We start from the raw sequence: 25,619 nt of genomic DNA on the forward strand, positions 1-25,619 counted from the left end.
ATTTAAAAAATTAAAAAAAAAAAAAGTTAAACATAGTCTACAACCTAGCAACTTCACTCTTAGGTAGCTACCCAAGGAAAATGTGTCCACATTAAAATCTGTACACAGTGGTTCATAGCAGCATTATTCATAATAGCCACAAACTGGAAACAATCTACACGTCCATCAGCTAATGGATAAACAAAATGTGACATCTCCATACAACACACAACTGTTCAGAAATATAAAGGGCTAGACTACAGATACAACAGGAAGATAGTTCAAAAACATTATGCTAAGTGAAAGAAGTCTGACATAAAAGATAACATATGTATGACTCTGTTTAGATGAAATGTCCAGAAAAAGTAAATATAGATTCGTGGTTAGCTGGGGCTGGGATGGGAATGAGATCAAGGTCAAATGGGCACGAGGCAACATTCTGAGGTAGAATTATTCTAAAACTGAATTGTGGTGATGGCTGTACAACTCTGTGAATGTAGGAAAAAATCAATGAATAGTACATTTTTTATGGCATTTAAATAGTACTTCAGTAAAGCTGTTAAAAGTTTCACTCAGAAAAATAGTAAACTGTTGCTTTACAAAATATATTTAATCAGTAGCTTTAGGATGTACCAACCGATGGCAATAAAATTGGATAAGAAATGGAAAGAAGCAAAACACACACGTGATTTCAGCATGAGTTAATGAAACCAATAATTAAGTTTGGGGTATGATTACCTAAGAGATACAAACAACTATAAGAAGAGTCCAAAAAAGGAAAACAATAAAAACTACAATCTTTAAAGATAAGAACTAGGAGAAAAATGCTGAAACAGTGAGATTATTTGATCTAAGAAAAGAAAAAGTATCTTGAGCAGGGCTAGTAAGTCAAATTATGGGCAAAATCAAATTGCTTGAGGGTTTTTTCCATTTTTTTTAATTGTAGTTGACATACAATATTATATTAGTTTCAGATATATGACATAGTGATTCTACATTTATGTACATTATTAAGTGATCACCATGAAAAGTCTAGGTACTACACAAAGTTATTATAATATTATTGACTATATTCTTCTATGCCATACTTTACATCCCCATGACTTATTTTATAATTGGAAGATTATACCTCTTAATCCCCTTTACTTATTTTGCCCATCTACCCCTAAACTACCAGTTTGTTCTCTGTATCTACAAGTCTGTTTCTGTTTTGTTTTGTTTGTTCATTTGTTTTATTTTTTTAGATTCCTCATTTAAGTGAAGTCATATGGTATTTTCTTCTCTCTGTCTGATTTATTTTACTTAGCATAATACTCTCTAGGTCCATCTGTGTTGTTGCAAAAGGCAAGATTTCATTCTCTCTTATGGCTGAGTAATAGCACTCATCCATACCACATCTTCTTTATCTATTTGTCTAATGATGGACACGTAAGTTGCTTCCATATCTTGGCTACTGTAAATAATGCTGCAGTGAACATGGAAGTACGCATATCTTTCCAAATTAGGTCTTTGTTTTCTTCACATACTCAGAAGTGGAATTATTGTATCATATGGCATTCTTATTTTTAACTTTTTGAGGAACCACCACACTGTTTTCCATCGTGGTTACACCAATTTACATTCCCACCAACAGTTCACAAGGGGGCCTTTTCTCCTCATTCTTGCCAACATTTGTTGTTTCTTGTGTTGTTGATTTTAGCCATTCCGACATGTGTAAGGTGTTACCTTCTTATGGTTTTGATTTGCATTTCTCTGATGATGAGTGAGGTCGAGTGTCTTTTTATGTGTCTGTTGGCCATCTGTGTGTCTTCTTTGGAGAAATGTGTGCTCATGTCATCTGCCCATTTTTTTAATCGAATTGGTTTTTTGGTATTGAGTTTTAGGAGTTCTTTCAAGTTGCTCAAGTTTTAATCTACAGTAATGGTTCTACCTCTTTATATAGAAAGATCATTTTAAATCAACTAACTTACCCATATAGATAGGAGTCCCACATGTGGTCTGCAGCATGGCTTCACTCCTTCCATGCTTCTTCACTGCTAAGCCAAAATCAGTCACCTGGAAAAAGAAACTCAGTCACCTGCTTTCCTTGTCCCAGAGTTTACTCATTCAAAGGTAGGAGCTCCAACACACTGTAATTGCACTGTATTTAATTCAGAGATACCAGCAGATGGAGGGGCTTTGCTTGTACTACCACTGAGGACCTTGCTATCACTTCCCATCCACCCTCCTTTGTGAAGAAGAAACAAAACAGTGACAAAGAGAACATTGGTTTCTCCCACCTGGAGGAAACACCCGTGATACTGATTGTTCATTCTTTCTAATTCAACTTAGCAGTTCAACATAGGAAGTTATATGTTGAAAGAAAGCATTTAACTTTTTCAGATAAAAAAGTTACTTTTGAAAACCTCTTTCATTGTAAAATACATTCTGGCTGTAGTATGTTTATTACCTATTTTTTCTGACACTCAAGCTATGTTCCAATTTAAAGCCCTGTTACAAATGCAATCATTATCCTTGTCAGGACTCACAGAAGCTGCCTCTTTCTATAATTATTTATGAGACACTATCTCTGGTAAATATTATCTTTTCTTTACTATGACTTCCTTTGTGTTTCTAGAGTTTATTAATTAAAACAATTACTACACTATTAAAAACTACAAGAAGCAAACTAACAGGGAAAAAAGCAGCCATAGAGCTACAAATCCACTGGAGGCCTGCTGCTGCAACTGCATTCTTTCTGCTCAGTTCCAAATCGAGGCCAGTACACATACGGTTATTAAATATTCAGTATGTGCCCTTGGTCTCGTCTCTCAGGTTGGAACAGCCTTGGGCTGAAAGCAGAAAAACAGGCACATTTATTGATCATACAACCAAAGATAGGCTCTTGGTCCACAGACACTGAATGCAAAGTTTCTAGGGACTTCTGGAATAAGAAAATGTCCCTATCAATATGTGATACCACTATTTTTCTAAATAAGAAAAATCCATTTCTCCAGGAGTTTTCACAATTATCCCACTTGGAGCATTATAATATGTATCCTTCTCCACAGAAAATCTACACAGATCTCAAATATATAAAAAGGTTTCACAATTAATTCGGTTCTTTGGAGTGCAATTATTCCTTCATTTACCAAATACTAAGTGAGCACATACTATGTTTTCAGGTACCAATAGTGAATAAAACATGCATAATTCCTGCCCTTCACAGAGTTTAAAATGAAAATATTCAAGAATATTTATTTACTTTGATAAAACAACAATGCTGTTAAACCCACTATATTACGTAGGGATTTAGCTTCTACAACAGAGTGAGTTATTCACAGACAACATTTTATTCCTAAATTAACACATTCATATATTTTGAAAGCAGCCACTATTAAAGTGCTAAGTAATAAATAATGTATCCTATCATTTATTTGACATTAAGAAACACTTAATTTGAATTAAAATCTTAAAGAATAAACACTTGGCACATTAATTGTGCTTAGGACATAATATTAATACCCAGGAAAATTTTCAATGAGAAATACAGACTTTAGTGTTAATTTAATATCAAAGGCACAGCCAAGGTGTGGTTTTTTTTCTAAATCTGTAACACATTTACATCAAACTACCAGGCATAATTTTGAAATTAATTAGAATTCAGAGCATCTGTTTGCTTGCTATTAACTAATGATTTAGGACTATCCAAATGAATATGTACGTTAAAAAAGATTCAATAGTACCACTTAACTTGTAAAATTATTCTTATCAGTTGCAACCTCTTTTGCAAAATTTTAATTTTTTTTAGCACAAGCCACTTATTTTGCTGCTCAAAAGCTTCCAAAATGTATCTAAAAAGAGGAAGTACTTTGCCACTTTGCTATCAAACTGTTTACAGGCAAATATTTACCATGATTTCTTATACCTTACCTTTATGTTTAAGTTCATTTCATTGTTATCATCAATAAAGCTGCTTTTAACCATTATGTTTTCCAGTTTTAGATCTCTATGTACTATATCTACCAAGAAAATAAACAACAAATCAAATGAATAGTGAATAATGGAAAAACAGAGGGGACACAAATAGAACAAATAAATATATATGACAAATTAATGTCCCACGGTTAAAAACTTCAAGGAGGGCCAAGCATAATTCTGTCCTGTCCCATTCCCTTATATTCCAATCCCTTTTCTTCACAAGTTTATCCTCAAGGAGACATTTTCTTTGACTCCCTCCTCTCTCCCCAACCCCCTACTGCCTTGAAGGCTTCTCTTTGTGACCAGTGGCCTGGTGAAGGGAGAGGAGGATCCTGCCCGTGCTCAGGCATTCCCAGGCAGAGAGAGACAAAAGTAGTTAGTTACAAACCCAGTAAGGTTTCCCATATCCTTAGGTCTTCAAGTAGAGGATTACTTATTTACTTCCATGCAGATTCTATTGTCAATCTAAACATTTAACATACTGCAATTTGGCTACATGTATACATACTATACTACACTTATTTCAATATATTTTTCTATAACATGAACTCATACTTTCCTAATTTTTATATGTTAAAATGAAAAACAAACAGAAACCCTGAGACCCAAAATCTCCAGTTAAACATGTCAGACATCAGGTAGGATTTTTACGTGCATGCAAATAATCACGCACCAAGCACTTCTGTTGCAAGTAACTAATTCAGTTCATATCCAGAGCCATCTTTTACCTCTATGTAAAAAGTTACATATATGGCTGCTGGAGAAACACAGCTGAAGATCGGTGGACTGGCCACCCTCCCCAACCATTTTCAGTTCCCTCACACAGCTCCCGGGATGGGTTTGTGCAATGTGTGCTGCTGACCTCTTCTTACATAAATACAGCACAGCAAGTCTCCCGTCTGCCTCCATTGTTCTTCTTTTTCATTATTTTCTTTGCTATTCTTGCCCACTTCAGAATATTTCTATCAAGTTCCATGAAAAAATCTTGCAGAGATTTTGGTTGTCATTATACTGAATTTATAGCTTAATGTGGGAGAATTGACATTAGCATCATAGGAAGCTGTGGGTTTCCTGTCCCTGCAAAAATTGTCGCCTCTGCCTAGAAGGCCCTCCCTTCTTGTCTGAGCTTGTATTCCTCAGCTCAAATTTTGTTTTCCTCTGTGAATTCTTCCCTGACTTTCCAAATCAAATGAGGCACTGACGATCCTAATGTTCCTTGTGCTTTATGTGGCTCTCCATTAGAGAAATTATTACAGTGAATTACAGTTTGTTTTCTATACTCCAGCTCCCACCAGCCTGAATTCCTTGAGGGCTGGGGGCCTTATCTTTGTATCATTCTAATTCCAGGACCCACCACATGCAGGAGGGCCTAAGGAAATGTCCATGGAATGGCTGCTGGGTTCTAGCACTAGCCTGCCGCCCCTCCCTGTGTCACTTCACTGCTCTGGAACAAACTTTTTCCTCATGTGTAAAATGAGAAGGTGTTAAAGTCACACATAAGACAAACTAACCTTGAAGAAAGAAAGGAGCCTGAGGAAAAGCAGCAGCAATAACACCAAAAAACAGGAAAGAATTAGACTAATTTCTAGATGTGGCTTTTAAGGTAGTGAAACTATTCTGTATGATACCATAACAGTAGATACATGTCACTCTCCATTTGTCAAAACCCACAGAACTTACACCACCAACATGAACCCTAACGTGAACTATGGACTTTGGGTGATAACCAAGTGTCAGTGTGGGCTCGTGGCTGGTAAAACATGAACCATTCTGGTGGGAATGTTGATAACAGGTGGAGGCTGTGCATGTATGGGCAAGGGTATATGGGATATCTCTGCAATGACTGCTCAGTTTTGTTGCAAATCTAAAACTGCTCTAAAAATTAACTCTATAAAATTTTTTAAAATTTTTATTTAATTAATATATATATTTATGTATATATATTATATACATGCCTAGAATATATAGCTGGCTAGAATATATAGGTTTTTTTACCTTTTATTTAAATTCCAGTCAGTTAACATACATTCTAATATTAATCTCAGGAATATGACATAGTAATTCAACAGCTCCAAACAATATAAGTATTTTGAAATTTCATTTTTATTATTGACTTGTCTACTTCTGATTTGACAAGATTATCTGCTTTCCAAACTGTTGAGTAGAAATATTCATCCTTGTCTGTGTAAAACGTAATTGTTATACCTGCCATGTTTCTAATTAAAATATACTTTTTATGTTTAATTAAAGAAAAAAATTCAGAAAAATTTTCAAATGAAATCTCCTATTTCAGTAGGGATCATCTCTGTGACTCTGAACCCTGAATACAATCACCCTTAAACAAAAGCACCAGCTGCATTCATGGGGTCAGTGAGCTTGGAAGACCCTCTTCTTACCTTTATTGTGAAGATAGGCTATAGCTGATGCGAGACTTTGAATGATCCACCTTGTCTCATTCTCGGAGAAATGCCCTTTCCTATCCAGAATTTCTTTGAGTTCTCCATCCTCACAAAGCTCCATCACCAGGTACATTTTCTGACATTATAGATTTATAAAAAGAGAGAGAGAGAGCAATTTTTATAGTTGAGGATTTTTAAAAATATATTATATATTGCACACATATCATAGAAATATGATCACAACCTAAATCATCAATCTATTCATTCAAAATTATTTACTGTCATGTACATGACACGCAGGATACTAGAGGAACAAGGAGGCATAAGGCATAGTTCTTAACCTCACGGAGCTCACAGAAGAGTTATAAATACAATACCGCATGGTGAGTACTAACAGAAGAGGAATACCCAAAACGGCATGCGATTCCAGAGGAAAGAAGCCTCTGCTTAAAGAATGCTCCCTGAGGAGGTGATATCAAAGGCAGTCTGGATAACTGAATAGAGATTTATGGGTAAAGGATGTTGGTAAGAAAAGGTTTAATGCATGCTATTTGCAAAGATTCCAAAGATTGACACAGCACTGGCTGTTGAAAGAATCATGAATATCTCCGTGTTAACAGCATTAGGAGTTTGGTGGGGCAGAGAAGAGTGGAGTGGTGAGGGGTGAGGCCCGAAAAGACAGGTTGGCGCCAGGTTGTAAAGACTCTCAGATGTGAGGCAGAGAAGTTTGGATTTTTTCCCCCATATGCAATAAGGAGCTACTGAAGTCTTTTAAGCTGGTGTCTGGAGTGGGGGGAAAGGTGTGTGCAATGATCAGCTTTGCATTTCTAAATGGACACTCCAACAGTAACGTGCAGCAAGGCTCAGTGAACTTTTTCTCCAAAGGCCAGATCCAGAGAGTAAATATTTTTGCCTTCACAGGTCATACAATCTCTTTTGCAACTACTCAGCTCTGTTGTTACAGCATAATAGCAGCCATAAACAAGACAACAAAACTTTATTTACATACTCTGAAACTTTAGTTTCATATACATTTCATATGTCATCAAATATTACTTTTTCTTGTGGGCCATAAAAATATAGGCGGCAGACCAGATTCAACTTGCACACTATAGTAGGCTGACCTGTTTATGGAGCGTAGGTATGACATACAGAACGGACACAAGAAGGGAAAGAAAAAAAACACATGAAAAATACTTAAGAGGAAGAAACAGTGGGACTTGGTAACTAATTAGGTTTATGTGGGGAAAACCCATGGATGAAATATCTCTTCCATATTTGCTGTTCCTGTTGATGTATATTAAGATCACTCTAGGTTTTCCAAAAGTCAAGTCATTTCTTAAGTCAAAAAGATTCATAGTCAACTAAAATATAAGCCTCTTTCATATTTATTTCTTACCTTTCATAGACTACCCTCCATGTCTCCATTCCATCCTCTTCTGCTAAATTTTTGTAAATGTTTTTTAAGATTTTGGGGTCTGATTCTATTCTATAGCCACTACTAATGCAACTTCTGTGTTCAATCAGCATGCATGCAAACAGGAACAAAAGATTAACACCCTGTCTTCCAGTAGTCAAAACTCTGATACCCTAAACCTCAGGATGCTTTGGAATTTCAAAACCAAAGAGTTGTGCAAAGTCTAACACATAAATGAGTTTTGAACTATGCCATATTTTTTTCCACTGAGAGCACTGTAGGAATCATAGATACATAAAATAGTAAGCGAACTATTTGGAAAGAAAAGTGACTTCAGCAGTGCTTACAATATAAATTGATGTCAATTTTAAATATGCATAAGTTGATAAAAGTTATATCAATAAAAGTTTTTTGGAAGTCCTTATAATAACTAGAAATAATTTTGTAGATCTGGAGAACATTTAGACTCACAAGAAACCAAAACAAATTCTGACTAGATCACAGTACTAATGCCATGGCCTACCCAATCAAGTAACAATTTCCATTCATCTTTCAGATAGCTTCAGTAGAAGGTCTAGGCATTTTTGTGAGTTGGGGTTGGGAGGAGGCAGATCCGATCTGGTGAATCAAGGGCCAGCAATGCATTAAAAAAGAAACAAACCAACAAACCAGTCACAGATGATGATGTCCTTTTCCTTCAAACTACACTAGGTTTGGGCTCCCACTTGTGCCAAGACGGAGTAACAGAGACTAGATTGACCCTTCCTCCTAAAACAACTTAAGAAATGGACAAAATCTATAAAACAACAATTTTCATATATTAGACCTCAGGCAGCAAAGGGCGATGATTCCTGAAAGAAGGGACACATACAAAGCAAGTGCCATGATCATCCCAGCTTACTGTCTGGAGAGAGTTTCTAGGCTATGGGGCAGTGAAAAGGAATACAAAGAGAACCCAGCAGTCTCTGTGAATTGCGAAAGAGACCTGGGAGTCCAGAAAGGCCAAGACAACTTAAGTTCACAGGACAGGGTACCAAAGAGGAGAAAGCTGTACATAGAGAAAGCTCCAGAGATTTGCAGAGGCTGCCCCACAAGTCTTAAACAGAGTACTGCTCAGTTCATGTGTATGAGGGAACTACCAAAGCCGGGTAAGGAACCATGCAAGAGGAACAGAGAGAACAATCATTGGAGCATATACATGGCCAGAAAGAGCTTGTATTCAGAGCAGCCAGAGTGGAAAATCTCATAATTCACAGGACATCAGGTAGAGTACTCTCAAAGGGTCTTATTTCTTTAGTAAGGAAAAAATAGCCCCAGATCAAAGGCTTCTCTGGTACCATCTAACAAAGCTTAAAGCAAGCTTCAGAAGTATCAGACTGTTTCCAAATAACTAAATCCTACAACAAAGCTCAAGAGTAGTTATAAGAATATAAAAATACCTAGTGTCCAATCAAAACCTAACAGGCATGTAAAAAAGAAGGAAAATATAACCCAAAATGGAAAAAAAAAATCAGTCAATCGAAATTGACCTAGAAATGACACACATGATAAATTAGTAGGAAAGAACATTAAGAGTTATTACAACTATACTTAAGAAGGAAGAGTAAATACTGAGCATGTTAAGTAAAAACACGGAAGATATACAAAAGAATCAAATTTCCATTGGAAAAGAAAAACAGCACACACAATGTTACAGGAAAAGCGATGACTGAATCTGAAGATGTTGTGATGAAAACTCTGTTAAACGAAACAAAGAGAAAAAAATATTGATAAAAGTGAACAGAACATCAGTAAGCTGTGGACAATCTAACATGGGTACTTGGAGTCCCCACAGTGGGGGAAGGCAGGAAAAATATTAGAACAAATAACGGCCAAAGATTTCCTAAATTTGAGAAAAACCATAAACTCACAGATCCAAGAGGCTCCATGAACCCTAAGCACAAGAAACATGAGGAAAACTATAGCTTAAAACTGCTAAATTGCTTAAAACTGATGATAAAGAGCAACACTATTCTAAGAAGTTTAGGGGATTAAAAAATAACAACTCTAAGACTGAACTGAGTAGGCTTTTGGCACCATTGTTGCATATTGCTCCCGTAAAGGATAAACTGGTCTTTCATAGTTATTCAACACTCCTAGTGAATCAAGCATAATACATAACCCAAACTGACTATTTCTGCCTTAGAGACCAACAAAGGAAACAAAGAACAATCGCTAACAATTAAGGAGACAGATGCTTTATATCCATTTTCCCCATTTAATCCTTCAACAACTAAATGAGGTTGATACTAATATTAAACCCATTTGTCAGATGAGAAAACTGAAGTACAGAGAGGTTAAGTAACATCATAGTCTCATGGCTAATAAAAGGTAGAGCCAGGATTTGAAAGCACAGGCAATCTGATGCCAGTCCACATGCCTAACCACATATCCTCTGCCTCCAAGCAGAGAAACACCCAAACCCATGGGCCTTAAACTATCTGGAGGCAGAATGGCATATGACCCAGGCTTCACAACAACTGAAAATGAAAATTACAGGCCTTTAAAGAGAAGAAGAAGAACATCTAGGAAAAAAGAACAACTAAACACATTGGTAAATCACATATGACAATATGTCTTCTGCACAGTGCCAGATATAGCCACACCAACTTTATTAGAAAGCTAACCTTGCAAAATGATGACGAGATTCCAGAAGACTTTAATGGAGAAACCAAAGACCAAAGCGAAAGGAAAGCCATCTCTAAGGAAGCTCTAATCACTATCTGGTTGTGCACGAAGTTGTTTCAATTCTAAGCATTTGTTTGCAACAAGCCACCCAGAAACATCACTAAAGACATCAATCTAATCATCAGACACCTAATTATATAATCAATAATAAAAGCCCTCTAGAATGCCCCCATCAATCTCCAGTGACAGACACATGCCAAGGACATGAGTATCCGTGCCCTACAGGGGATACTTCAGAAGGGAACAATGTTCATTTGTGATAGTAACAACTTTGAAACGCAGCCCCTGATCAAGCCTCACCTTAGGCGTCTCAAACACTTGTTCCAGATGTATGATGTGTTCGTGTTTCACACTTTTTAGGATGTTCACCTCCCGTTCGAGTAACTTCACAGCAGAGCTTCCAGCCTTTCATAACGAGGACGCATAGATTTCACATATGAATGTCACTACTACATACCTCATATAACAGTTAGTTATTTTTACATTTTTTCCAACATTTTCTGGAGAAGTTCCTTTTTCAAAAGATAACATATAACTTATTTCCATGATAAGATTAAATTATGGTCCTTCTTTCCTTTGTCCAATTTTAAGTTATATATAATTTGGCCTCAAGCCACATCTGTTTCTTGGACTGTTTCTATAAATTAACTACAACATGGTCTCTGTCCCCCTGACAGAATTATTCCAATTTTGAATATGCCTTTCGGTATTTCCTTCAAAATCATGTTCATCCTTTGATGTTAGCATAATAAAACCAAAACCTACTTTCCAGGGACATCATTTGGAGAAGATAAAAACAAAATGTTTTTCTTCTGCTTTGTTATTATTTTGTTTTGATTGCTTTTATATGTACTTGTATATAAAGTCTATATATTTATATATAAAAGAAATAATTGGCAGTGAGATGCTACACGTGGCCCTGCAATATACCACTTCCCGATACCCTCAGCTTCAAAATCACCTGAAAGAGAGGGAAAGAGCATTGGCGAGCAGATCAGTCTAACTCTGGCTTTATCTCCTTTCATGTACTCCTTAACCATACCTGATGGCAAAAGGTGAAGGCAGGCACAGCCCAAGGAGCACAAATCAAGGTGCAACTGATTTTCTACAGAGTCATCTAAGAAATTCTGGAAGGGCTTTTTCTATTCTCAGCACCACTACCCCCACCCCAATCATCACTGTTATTGATATCTAAATTAACATCCTTATCTGAAAAAAAGCATTGCCCTCATCCGCAGAAAAATATGCCTGAAAGGGATAACAGAGGTCTTAACCGTCCTCTCCCCTCCCCAGCAAGTTTGGAGAATACAGACTAGTTCCTAAAGGACTGGAAAGGGATGGATCACAGGGCAAACTCTCCTTTTCCAAAGACCTCTCTCTACCCTTCTACCATTACTATCTCAGGAGTGAGTAGGAAGCTACCTGTCCACTATGTCCCACCCAAGGAGGATGCAAGTCACATTTTAAGGTTGTCCTAGAAGGTCAGCAGAAAAAGTAACCGTGAGGTGTGAATTCTTATCTAGACTAGATGTGGAAAATTACCACAATTTCTCCTAACATCAGTCTCCATTCTGTTCATACCTCCCTCTCCAAATGGCTTGGCCTGCATATAATGCAGTCATATATTGTCCAATTCATATACTGACTGTATAAATCTGTTTAACTATCCTAGTGTTTGTAAATGCTCATCATCAATGTTTGTGTGCAAGGTGATGAATTCCTAAAGTTGCAAGCAGGTGCCTGGCTGCATAAACCTAAAACCTGGCCCCTAAACCTACCTGACACCAAAGGGGCAAAGGAAATAACAGCCCCACGATTCTAGATGCTAACTAGTAAGGCTCTAGTTCTCCCTTGAGATGTTACCTTATTAAACTTTAGGAAGAAATGGTATGGAATTTACTAGAGTTTGTTTTAAAGAATAGATAAGATTTACTATTTCATTTTGTAAATATAATATTTATCATCACAAGTCCAAGAAAAAAACACCATATTTTGTGTTTTGTTTTTTCTAGGCACAGATTTTTTTTTTTAAGTTAATGAAATGATCAAGATGTAAAGTCTAAGAAGCTAGAATCTCCCTTAAAGTGAAAGCCAGTCATTGTCCACTCCAGGAGAGATCCAGGGAAGAATACAGTGGCTACAACTAAACAGTATGTTTCATAGTTGCTGAAAAATTGGTTCACACTGGAAGAGCAGGTGAGATAAATAATCACATGAGGAAACAGGGAATCAAAGGAGAGGAAAGGATAGGAGAAAAGTGGTTCAGAACCACATACATCAGGAGACAGTGGCGAGACTTAGTTCTGGCTAGGCCATCTCACAGTCCTACAACTACACAGACAGAGAATTGGCCCTTACTTTCAGCCCACTTCGGAACACTTTGCCCTTATTTGGTTATATTGGTTATGTTAGTTAGTCCTTCATTTGTTTTTCCCAGATAGCGCTTGTCTACTGGGGTTCAAGAATGGGTCCCTTCCTGAGCCAAGGGAAATGGCCACAGTTCCCCAGGGCAACAGCCACAGCGCTCCCCTCAGGCTCAGCTGTGTCAGTGTGGAGACCTCCTGCCTCCCCCTCCCCCAGCCCCAGCACTGAGCCCTCAGTGCTGTGCTGCTAGTAAGTCTTACCTTTTCTTTGTTCACTTTTTTAATTGCCCACTTAGTGTCTGTTTCCTTGTCTGTGGCTTCAATGACCATTCCAAAGCTCCCTTGTCCCAATATTTTTCCAAAGGTATAGAATTCCTGGATAAAAAATAAGAGCTCCTTTGTCTCTCTGCCATTCATCATGTATTAAAAATGAACACATAATAGTGACAGATATCTACCCAAGGGAAGAGGGTTTCTGCTCCAGGGTAAAATCAAATACGTGATACCACATCTTTGCAATATTAATAAACATATCTTAATTAACCAAAAATAAGTTTTGACAAATTTCATTAAATGTCCTTTGGAGGAAAATGATAAAAATCCTAATGGAGAAATATGGAAAACCTCAAAAGTATAAAAATGAATCTCTTACAAACTACAATATTAAAGAAATGTCTTCATAAGAAAAAGGAGGAATGGAATATTAATGCATACATATTTGTGTGTTTATGTGTATCAAATACATTCAACAAAGAAATTATCCCTAAATTCAGAGAGCTATACTATAAAATCAACACATATTAACCATTGAATACTGCTTTTCTGTTTACCATGTAACACTTCATCTTCATTATTTCGATCAAAAATTGCTTTTGTTGTTTTATTCTTTTTGTTTTAGAAAGAGCAATATCTGACAGAAATTTTAATGCAAGTCAGCCCTGTGAAGAAAATAAAAACGATCCATAGTAACATTATCCAGACCAAGAATCCTTCCGCTTATTTTTTAACTTCTGATGGTAACTACACTTATCATGGTGAGCACAGTGAAATGAACAGAATTTCGAATCACTAAATTGTCCATCTGAAACTAATATAACATTGTATTCAACTACATTTCAGCTTTTAAAAAAAAGCATAGTGTTGGACATATTGAGCACTCAATAAAAGTTAATATTATTTAAAAAGAAGGAGGAGGAGGAGGAGGAGGAGGAGGAGAATGCACTGTTTTTGCCAACACCAGCATCCTGGTTCACATTGTAAAATAACAAACAAGTAATTCATTTATACTTCCATTTCTTGTGAGTTTTTGGTTGGGCGGTGGGTAGGGGGCGGGTAGTCAGTCTCCTTGATCCAAATCAGTATCAGGGCATTAATAAGAGCAGAGTCTGGACACATCATGCCTGGGGATTAGTACAGGACAGAAGAGCTGAAGGCATGCCACTAGGTGAAGCCTCTGCTGGGTCAGCAGCCAAAGTCTCTACTGGAGATGCAGCTCTTTCTCTGCAACCACTTTCACCTTTACCACACAATAGATACATAAGCTGCTCGTCTTCATATCTTCTGCTGCTTACATTCCTGTCTTACTTTCACAAGAAAATGCCCAACAAATTACTCACCTGCTTCATGAAGGGGTTCCCTGTCTGACTGCACTGTGGTGGCTGTTCCATTATTTTGGCTAACCTCACAGCATATACACACTGGTCCTCAAGCACTTCTATTACTCTCTTACAAACACTTCAGTTCATGTTTTTCTCCCAAGATGGTCTAGAAGCTTCTTAAGAAGCTGTTTCTTTTGATTCCTTTAAAAAGCTTACCCTGAAATTTTGTAGGTAAAATATTCATGCTTAGCACATAGGGGGGAAAGTGGAAGGAAGGAAGGAAGGAAGGAAGGGTGGAAGGAAAGAAGAAAGGAAAGGAAAGGAGGGAAAATGTTCAGCTTCAACATATTAGACTTGCCTTAGTTTCTTGTGATACATATTTTGTATAAAAAAGGGATAAAATACACTTCCTGTTTTCTCAGAATTTGTAATCTGCTCAAAAGACAAGGTTATCACTTAAGTCATAAAGTCTTAAATTAAAAAAAAAAACAACATTGGGGCCAGAGACCAGAGCTAAAATGCTGGGAGAGTAGGGGAAAACATTACAAAAGAGGCAGTTTGTGAGATTGGCATGTGAGGGAACAAAGGCAAATAATTGAGAACTTTTTTCTTATAATCCAAGCAAAACAAGGAAGGCATTCCAAAGGAACAGTAGTGCAAATTTGGAATGAATGAGTGAATTGGTAAATGAATTAATTAATCAATACATCCAGTCAGCATGCCAACCAGTCAGGAACCCTCTACCTATATACACCTGTAAAAGAAGGGATGGACTGGTGATGTGGAGTTGAACCCTGGAGGAAGAGCTTTAGATTTATTATCTTGAGTGTTGTGAATGGCGATTCCTAGTCTCACACAGAGTACATCCTGACCAAGGGATGGTCCCCAAAGCACTACTTTCAATGATTTATAATTACTTTGGCTCCTTCTTCCTACTGCTACTTACTAGTGAGAATCAAAGTCAGAAAACCAAGATGACTAAAATAAAACACTTTTTTTAATCATATTTATATTCAACTCCCAACTACATATTATGAAAACTGAGTAAAATCCCAACTTAAATGACCATTTATCCATTTTGTTTTCCACAGAACAAAAAGATCTAAACTCTATAATCATTTCCCCAACTTTTTTGACCTTTAAAAACTAAACTCCCATTTCCTCTTAAATGCATAGGACCACAACTTGGACACAGGCATTTAATACCATTTAAATAGGATTTTTAAAATGAGGAATAGATACAGAAATAGCCCAACTGCCCAACTAGTTTTATAACTAGTTTTTCTTCTTCATAACTAGTTTTTCTTTTTCTTCAACTGCTCTGACATCATTACATCATGGTGAAAATAAGGAGGAAATGACTTCTTATTTGTAATAATCTTAAGGGGATGCCATAAAAATGGTAATGTAGATCTATTTTTTTGATATAGAAGTCCATGATATAGTATAGAGTGTGAAAACATGTATGATATGGTCCCAATATGAAAATGTGTGAGTCTAAGGGTACTGACACTGGTATTTGGAAAGATGCTCATCTAAATATTGAGAATAGTTATCTCTGGGTAGTAGAATTTGGGGTGACTATAACTTCCTCTTTTATACTCTTCTGGAGTGTTAAAAAATGGAGCCTGTCCATTTCATGGGAGGAGGAAAACTTCAATTATACCAGTTAAGTTTATTTCTTTAAAATATGTATATATTTAAAATATTTCATAATTTAAAACAGGAAAAAAACTGAAAAGACAAAATAGAATAACACTTATACAAGCATAGGAAAAATAAAGGTAATAAATGTTAAAATTGGTTCTGTTTGGCTCATGATTTTTATTTTTTTCACTTTTCTATCTATATTTTCCTACCATTTTACAATGAGTGCATTTTGTTTTTACAAAAGCTCTTATGGCTAAATTTAAAACTCAGTAAGTTTGTGGACTAAAAAAATCCAGGCCTTTTAAGTGGAAAATCAAACTTCTCAAGTCAGAATTACTCAGGAAATTTCTCTGATCCCTTCAAGTAAATTGTCAAATATCTCTTGAAACAAAATTTTAAAGTTATTTAACATTAATGCAATTTTCTTCTTGTAGTTATTCTTATTGTGGTTCTTTTAATCTGATGTTAAAGAAACACATTTTAATTTCTAAAAGGATAATAACATTCAATCCATAATAATTAGAGTTCTTGGGACAGTCATATTGGTACCCATCCAATCACAGACTAGAAAAAAATGTAGGGGTCCATAAGGGAAATTCTGGCCTCACTACCAGTCATCAAAGAAATGAATAGCCAAACCATCTCAAGTCATCTGTCTTGAAGAGGTCTACCCAAAGACTCCAAAATCGCTCTCAGCAATAGGCAAGACCTAAAGACCAAATGTTCTCATTTTGCTAATAAAAATGCCCTCTGCTTTAATTAAAGTCTATTTGGTCCTCTATAAAAACAAATAGTCTGCATGTTCTTTTGTAAAAACTTTGACATACTTGAAACTTGTAAATTTTCTCTTCTCTTCTTTTCCTTAGAGACTAATTTTTAAATCATTTTTTGCCATTAACCATTGACTTAGACGTTCCTAGCAGTTTCACTTTGCTTTCTTTTTTTTTTTTTAAGATTTTATTTATTTATTTATTTGACAGACAGAGATCACAAGCAGGCAGAGAGGCAGGCAGAGAGAGAGGAGGAAGCAGGCTCCCTGCTGAGCAGAGAGCCCGATGCGGGGCTCGATCCCAGGACCCTGAGATCATGACCTGAGTTGAAGGCAGCGGCTTAACCCACTGAGCCACCCAGGCGCCCCCACTTTGCTTTCTTTGTACCTGAATAGCAGCTCCATTTTCCATCCTTATGTGAGGAACCTTTCCTTCTGTAATGTTGCCCCGACTCCACTGTTGTTGAGATGGTTTTCTCTCCACATTTGAGGTTTTTGAGGGCTTGCCCCAAAAGAAATAAAAAAATTAAGATATAATACAAGTGTAGTACAAATACAATGTGCTCATATCTTGACAAAATAAAAATCCTAATTTCAATAATCTGACAAATCTTTAATGTGTGCCATTGCATTTGTCATCTTTTCCAAATTCTAAGCCTATATGATTCATTGGCTCATTATGCTAAAAGGGACCACAAGAAGCCAGACATTCAATCTAATCCCCTGAATCTAGGCAAGTCTACATGATAACCTGGATCACAAATCTAACAGAACTTACCTAATGACTCTTTAAAATCACAAGAGAAGGCAACTTCAGAGCTTTCTCAATTACCCTTGTTTCAAAACATAACAATCATCCCAAGTAGATTATATATAAAAAATTATTGACCAAACATTCACAAAATATCCTTTGAATGAAAACAATATAGTAACAAGACACTCAGAGATGCCTATATGGCAATAACTATACCATAATACAAATTAAAAATAACAATTTAAGGTGAAATTTTGAAAAATGTGCAACTCTGAGGACTGGGAACCCAACTTTTCTTAAACTTACTGCTCTCTGTCTCCAAAGTTGTACTGTATCAACTACAATCTTCCACCCTTGCCTCTTCTCTATAAAGGTGGAAGATACCCAAACCAGTCCAACCAGGTAGTCATAGATTGTAATTAATGCAAAATGGTTTTGCAAAGTATATTGGATATCCCATCCAAATAACCAGGAATTGTCTTAAATAATAATCACCCCATATTTAGCTACAACCATAAATCCCATTCTGCATCAGTTGAAGAAAATGTCCCAAAATACAGATTAATCCAACTTGAAAACCAATTCATTTCTGCAAAAACCATTAAAAAATAAAGAAGCTGGAATAACATTCCAAATTATTCATGATTCTGGCAAATAACTAATTTGGTAGTATATGGAAATATCATAAAAGAAATTATTAACCAATTTTGCTCACCTCTTACGTAAGAAAGAATGTTCCTTTAATAGTTAAGAAGGCAATGAATTAGTGGACAAGGGCCCAAGGGATACAGATGAATCTGAGGATGGGATTAGGAAATGAGAGGCCAACTTATGTTGGGATAGAGAATCTTCAATATTTACCATATCTTTCCCAGAGGAACTATCTATGCTGGCTTGGTTTTCTTTTTTCCTCTCCGGGGAAACCATAAACTCTGAGCTGCTAATGCTTGATGCTTGGGACATTTCCACCACCGAAATCGGAGAAAGCCTTGATTTACAGGGACATACCAAAAATGAATCTTTCTTAGAAGTAGATAAACAGTTGGAGCATTTTGTGGATTTTTTATCAAAGCCACTATTGGCCATTTGCTTAACTCTGCAACAAAGGCAACTTGAAAGAAAGAAGTTTCCACTCTTTGAGGAAAAGAATCAGACCAAATGGGATAAGGTAAGCTGATAGTGAAAACTGTAACTTCCAGTTGGTGAGGTCCTCAGGATAATGATGCACTACACCTACATTCACACATGAGAGCTGTAGAAAGAAAAGAAATCATAATTTAGAAATTTCTTTCTTATTCTGTCACACTTCTATAAATCAGAGAAAAACTAGGATGAAAAGCATCCTGCCTAGAGATGAAAAGTTAACATTTTCAGCAAAATTAGGACATATTTCTAAAAACCAATGGATGGTCATCTTTCAAAACTTAATTCTTTAACTTCAGACATTTTATTTACTTAACAATCGAAAGAATCATTTTTGTCCAGAACCATAAAATTGCTGAAAAGCATGGTCGGAAATCAGTTTGGTGGGCTGACATCAATTTAATTTTTTTTGAGTTCTAAGAAGATAGTATGAGTATTTTGTATAGATCCATGGTAATTTCAACAAAACTTCTAATTATAAAGATATATAGGTGGAGAATGTTTGTGTACCTGTATGTACTCAGTCACAGTATAAGGTATTGTTTATTGAAATATAATTAACATACAGTACTATATTACCTTTAGATATACAATGTAATGATTCAACATTTATATTCATTAAAAAATTATCACCATGGTAAGTCTAGGTCATCTGTCACCATTTATTACAATATTATTGACTATATTTCCTGTGCTGTATTTTTTACATTCCTGTGATTTGTAACGAAGTTTGTTTTAACCCCTTCAACTGTTTTATCCATCCACTACCCCTTCCTTCTTTTTTTTAAATTATTAAGGAAGATGTGGTCCATATACACTATGGAGTATTATGCCTCCATCAGAAAGGAAGAATACCCAACTTTTGTAGCAACATGGACGGGACTGGAAGAGATTATGAGTGAAATAAGTCAAGCAGAGAGAGTCAATTATCATATGGTTTCACTTATTTGTGGAGCATAACAAATAGCATGGAGGACATGGGGAGTTAGGAGAAGGCAGTTGGGGAAATTGGAAGGGGAGGTGAACAATGAGAGACTACGGACTCTGAAAAACAATCTGAAGGGTTTGAAGAGGTGGGGGGGGTGGGAGTTTGGGGGAACCAGGTGGTGGGTATTAGGGAGGACACGGATTGCATGGAGCACTGGGTGTGGTGCAAAAACAATGAATACTGTTACGTTGAAAAGAAATAAAAAATTTTAAAAAATTATTTTTATTAACATATAATGTATTATTTGCCCCAGGGGTACAGGTCTGTGAATCTTCAGGCTTACACATATCATACTCACCATATCACATACCCTCCCCAATGTCCATATATGTGTATATATACACATACATATATATATACATATACATATATACCACCTCTTCTTTATCCATTCATCTGTTGGTGGAAATCTAGGTGCTTTCCATAGTTTAGCTATTGTGGACTTTGCTGCTATAAACATTCGGGTGTACGTGCCCCTCTGGATTACTACATTTGTATCTTTTTTTTTTTTTAATGAACATATAACGTATTTTTATCCCCAGGGGTACAGGTCTGTGAGTCGCCAGGTTTACACACTTCACAGCACTCACCATAGCACATACCCTCCCCAATGTCCATAACCCCACCCCCCTCCCCAACCCCCCTCCCCCCAGCAACCCTCAGTTTGTTTTGTGAGATTAAGAGTCACTTATGGTTTGTCTCCCTCCCAATCCCATCTTGTTTCATTTATTCTTCTCCTACACCCCTTAACCCCCCATGTTGCATCTCCACTTCCTCATATCAGGGAGATTTGTATCTTTAAGGTAAATACCCAGCAGTGCAATTGCTGGGTCATAGGGTAGTTCTATTTTCAATTTTTTGAGGAACCTCCATGCTGTTTTCCAGTGGCTGCACCAGCTTGCATTCCCACCAACAGTGTAGGAGGGTTCCCCTTTCTCCGTATACTCTCCAACATCTGTTGTTTCCTGACTTGTTAATTTTAGCCATTCTGACAGGTGCAAGGTGTTATCACACTGTGGTTTTGATTTGTATTTCCCTGATGCGGAGTGATGTGGAGCACTTCTTCATGTGTCTGTTGGCCATCTGGATGTCTTCTTTGCAGAAATATCTGTTCATGTCCTCTGCCCATTTCTTGATTGGATTATTTGTTCTTTGGGTGTTGAGTTTCATAAGTTCTTTATAGATTTTGGATACTAGCTCTTTATCTGATATGTCATTTGCAAATATCTTCTCCCATTCTGTCAGTTGTCTTTTGGTTTTGTTAACTATTTCCTTCGCTGTGCAAAAGCTTTTGATCTTGATGAAGTCCCAATAGTTCATTTTTGCCCTTGCTTCCTTTGCCTTTGGCAATGTTTCTAGGAAGAAGTTGCTGCAGCTGAGGTCGAAGAGGTTGCTGCCTGCATTCTCCTCAAGGATTTTGATGGATTCCTTTCTCACATTGAGGTCCTTCATCCATTTTGAGTCTATTTTCATGTGTAGTGTAAGGAAATAGTCCAGTTTCATTTTTCTGCATGTGGCTGTCCAATTTTCCCAACACCATTTGTTGAAGAAACTCTTTTTTTCATTGGACGTTCTTTCCTGCTTTGTTGAAGATTAGTTGACCATAGAGCTGAGGGTCTATTTCTGGGCTCTCTATTCTGTTCCATTGATCTATGTGTCTGTTTTTGTGTCAGTACCATACTGTCTTGATGATGACAGCTTTGTAATAGAGCTTGAAGTTTGGAATTGTGATGCCACCAACTTTGGCATTCTTTTTCAACATTCTCTGGCTATTCAGGGTCTTTTCTGGTTCCATATAAATTTTAGGATTATTTTTTCCATTTCTTTGAAAAAAATGGATGGGATTTTGATAGGAATTGCATTAAATGTGTAGATTGCTTTAGGTAGCATAGACATTTTCACAATATTTGTTCTTCCAATCCATGAACATGGAATGTTTTTCCATTTCTTTGTGTCTTCCTCAGTTTCTTTCATGAGTACTTTACAATTTACTGAGTATAGATTATTTGCCTCTTTGGTTAGATTTATTCCTAGGTATCTTATGGTTTTGGGTGCATTTGTAAATGGGATTGACTCCTTAATTTCTCTTTCTTCTGTCTTGCTGTTTGTGTATAGAAATGCAACTGATTTCTGAGCATTGATTTTATATCCTGACACTTTACTGAATTCCTGTATGAGCTCTAATAGTTTTGGAGTAGAGTCTAAGGTTTTCCACATAAAGTATCATATCATCTGCAAAGAGTGATAGTTTGACTTCTTCTTTGCTGATTTGAATGCCTTTTATTTCTTTCTGTTGTCTAATTGCTGCGGCTGGGACTTCTAGTACTATGTTGAATAGCAGTGGTAATAGTGGACATCCCTCTCATATTCCTGACCTTAAGGGGGAAAGCTCTCAGTTTTTCCCCATTGAAAATGGAATGAGAAAAGGAGGTTTTTTTCATAAATGGCTTTGATGGTATTGAGGTATGGGCCCTCTATCCCTACACTTTGAAGAGTTTTGATCAAGAAAGGATGCTGTACTTTGTCAAATGCTTTTTCAGCATCTATTGAGAGTATCATATGGTTCTTGTTCTTTCTTTTATTAATAGTATTGTAGCACATTGATTGATTTGCAGATGTTGAACCATCCTTGCAGCCCAGGAATAAATCACACTTTGTCATGGTGAATAATCCTTTTAATGTACTGTTGGATCCTATTGGCTAGTATTTTGGTGAGAATTTTCGCATCCATGTTCATCTAGGTTATTGGTCTGTAATTCTGCTTTTTGTCTGGTTTTGGGATCAAGGTGATGCTGGCCTCATAAAATGAGTTTGGAAGTTTTCCTTCCATTTCTATTTTTTGGAACAGTTTCAGGAGAATAGGTATTAATTCTTCTTTAAATGTTTGGTAGAATTCCCCTGGGAAGCCGTCTGGCCCTGGGCTCTTGTTTGTTGGGAGATGTTTGATGACTGCTTCAATCTCCTTATTGGTTATGGGTCTGTTCAGGTTTTTTATTTCTTCCTGGTTCAGTTGTGGTAATTTATATATCTCTAGGAATGCATCCATTTCTTCCAGATTGTCAAATTTGCTGGTGTATAGTTGCTCACAAAATGTTCTTATAATTGTATTTCTTTGGTGTTAGCTGTGATCTCTTTCGTTCATGATTTTATTTATTTGGGTCCTTTCTCTTTTCTTTTTGATAAGTCTGGCCAGGGGTTTATCAATCTTATTAATTCTTTCAAAGAACCAGCTCCTAGTTTTGTTGATTTGTTCTATCATTCTTTTCATTTCTATTTCATTGATTTCTGCTCTGATCTTTATGATTTATCTTCTCTTGCTGGGTTTAGGCTTTCTTTGCTGTTCTTTCTCCAGCTCCTTTATGTGTAAGGTTAGCTTGTGTACTTGAGACCTTTTTTGTTTCTTTTTTTTTTTTCTTTAAGATTTTATTATTTATTTGACAGAGAGAGAGAGATCACAAGTAGGCAGAGAGGCAGGCAGAGAGAGAGGGGGGAAGCAGACTCCCCACCAAGCGGAGAGCCGGATGTGGGGCTCGATCCCAGGACCCTGGGATCATGACCTGAGCTGAAGGCAGAGGATTTAACCCACTGAGCCACCCAGGCGCCCCCCTTTTTTGTTTCTTGAGAAAGGCTTGTATCACTATATAGTTTCCTCTCAGGACCTCCTTTGCTGTGTCCCAAAGAATTTGAACAGTTGGGTTTTCATTTTCATTTGTTTCCATGAATTTTTTCAATTTTCTTTAATTTCCTGGTTGACCCATTCACTCTTTAGTAGGATGCTCTTTAGCCTCCATGTATTTAAGTTCTTTCCAACTTTCCTCTTGTGATTGAGTTCTAGCTTCAGAGCACTGTGGTCTGAAAATATGCAAGGAATGATCTCAATCTTTTGGTACTGGCTGACACCTCATTTGTGGCCCAGGGTGTGATCTGTTCTGGAGAATGTTCCATGCGCATTAGAGAAGAATGTATATTCTGTTGCTTTGGGATGAAATGTTCTGAATATATCTGTGATGTCCATCTGATCCAGTGTGTCATTTAAGGCCTTTATTTTTTTGTTGATCTTTTGCTTAGATGATCTGTCCATTTCAGTGAGGGGGGGGGTGTTAAAGTCCCCTACTATTTTTGTATTATTGCCAATGTGTTTCTTTGATTTTGTTATTAATTTGTTTATATAATTGGCTACTCTCATGTTAGGGGTATAGATTTTTTAAATTGTTAGATCTTGTTGGACAGACCCTTTAAGTATGCTATAGTGTCCCTCCTCATCTCTTATTATAGTCTTTGGCTTAAAGTCTAATTTATCTGATAGAAGGATTGCCACCCCCAACTTTCTTTTGATGTCCATTAGCATGGTAAATTGTTTTCCACTCCCTCACCTTAAATCTGGAGGTGCCTTTGGATCTAAAATGAGTTTCTTGTGGACACTATATTGATGGGTCTTGTTTTTTTTGTTTGATTGTTTTTGTTTTTTAAAGATTTTATTTATTTATTTGACAGAGAGAGAGATCACAAGTAGGCAGAGAGGCAGGCAGAGAGAGAGGAGGAAGCAGGCTCCCTGCAGAGCAGAAAGCCCGATGCGGGGCTTGATCCCAGGACCCTGAGATCATGACCTGAGCCGAAGGCAGAGGCTTAACCCACTGAGCCATCCAGGCACCCTGGGTCTTGTTTTTTAAATCCATTCTGATATGCTGTGTCTTTTGATTGGGGCATTTAGTCCATTTATATTCAGGGTAAATATTGAAAGATATGAATTTAGTGCCATTGTATTGCCTGTAAGGCGAGTGTTACTGTATATTGTCTCTGTTCCTTTCTGGTCTATTTCTTTTAGGCTCTCTCTTTGCTTAGGGGACCCCTTTCAATATTTCCTGTAGGGCTGGTTTGGTGTTTACCAATTCCTTTAATTTTTGTTTGCCTGGAAGCTTGCTTTTTCTTTCTTTTTTTTTATTTCAATCTTTTTAAAAAAAACCTTTTAATTTATTTTTAAAATTTCTTTTCAGTGTTCCAGAATTCATTGTTTGTCCTAGAAGGTTTTATCTCTTCTTCCATTTCAATGCTAGCTGGGTATAGTATTCTTGGCTGCATATCTTTATTATTTAGTGCTCTGAATATAACATGCCTGTCCTTTCTGGCCTGCCAGGTCTCTGTGGATAAGTCTGCTGTCAATCTAATATGTCTACCATTGTATGTTACAGACCTCTTGTTCCAAGCTGTTCTCAGGATTTTCTCTTTGTCACTAAGACTTGTAAGTTTTACTATTAGAAGATGGGGTGTGGACCTAATTTTATTGATTTTGAGAGGGTTTTCTGTGTCTCCTGGATGTTGGTGTTTGTTCCCCTTGCCATATTAGGGAAATTCTCTATTATAATTTGCTCCAATATACCTTCTTCCCCTCTCTCTCTTTCTTCTTCTCCTGGGATCCTAATTATTCTAATATTTGTTTCGTCTCATGGTATCACTTATCTCTTGAATTCTCCCCTCGTGGTCCAGTAGCTGTCGTCTCTCTTTTGCTCAGCTTCTTTATTATCTGTCATTTGGTCTTCTATATCACTAATTCTTTCTTCTGCCTCATTTATCCTAGCAGTAATGAGGCTCCATTTTTTATTGTACCTCATTAATAGCTTTCTTAATTTCAATTTGGTTAGATTTTAGTTCTTCTATTTCTCCAGAAAGGTATTTTATTTCTCTAGAAAGGGATTCTCTAGTATCTTCCATGTCTTTTTCAAGACCAGTTAGCACCTTGATAATCGTCCTTCTGAACTCTAGTTCGGACATATTACCAATGTCCATATTGATTAGGTTCCTAGCCATCGGTACTGCCTCTTGTTCTTTTTTGTGTGTGTGGTGAGTGTTTCCACCTTGTCATTTTATCCAGATA

General features: G+C 36.7%; 1 protein-coding gene across 1 annotated transcript in view; it reads right to left on the reverse strand.

Moving 5' to 3' along the window:
• Positions 1 to 25,619, reverse strand: part of STK33 (serine/threonine kinase 33) — a 185,697-nt gene that overhangs the window by 59,968 nt on the left and 100,110 nt on the right. The window contains 7 exon segments of the mRNA XM_047693847.1: positions 1,950 to 2,034; positions 3,892 to 3,980; positions 6,336 to 6,474; positions 10,783 to 10,887; positions 13,107 to 13,220; positions 17,251 to 17,364; positions 18,478 to 18,868. Of these exon segments, the coding sequence (XP_047549803.1) occupies positions 1,950 to 2,034; positions 3,892 to 3,980; positions 6,336 to 6,474; positions 10,783 to 10,887; positions 13,107 to 13,220; positions 17,251 to 17,364; positions 18,478 to 18,702 (871 nt within the window). The 5' untranslated portion in view covers positions 18,703 to 18,868.

Source organism: Lutra lutra, chromosome 10 (genome assembly GCF_902655055.1).
Source record: "Lutra lutra chromosome 10, mLutLut1.2, whole genome shotgun sequence".
Classification (NCBI taxonomy): Eukaryota; Metazoa; Chordata; class Mammalia; order Carnivora; family Mustelidae; genus Lutra; species Lutra lutra.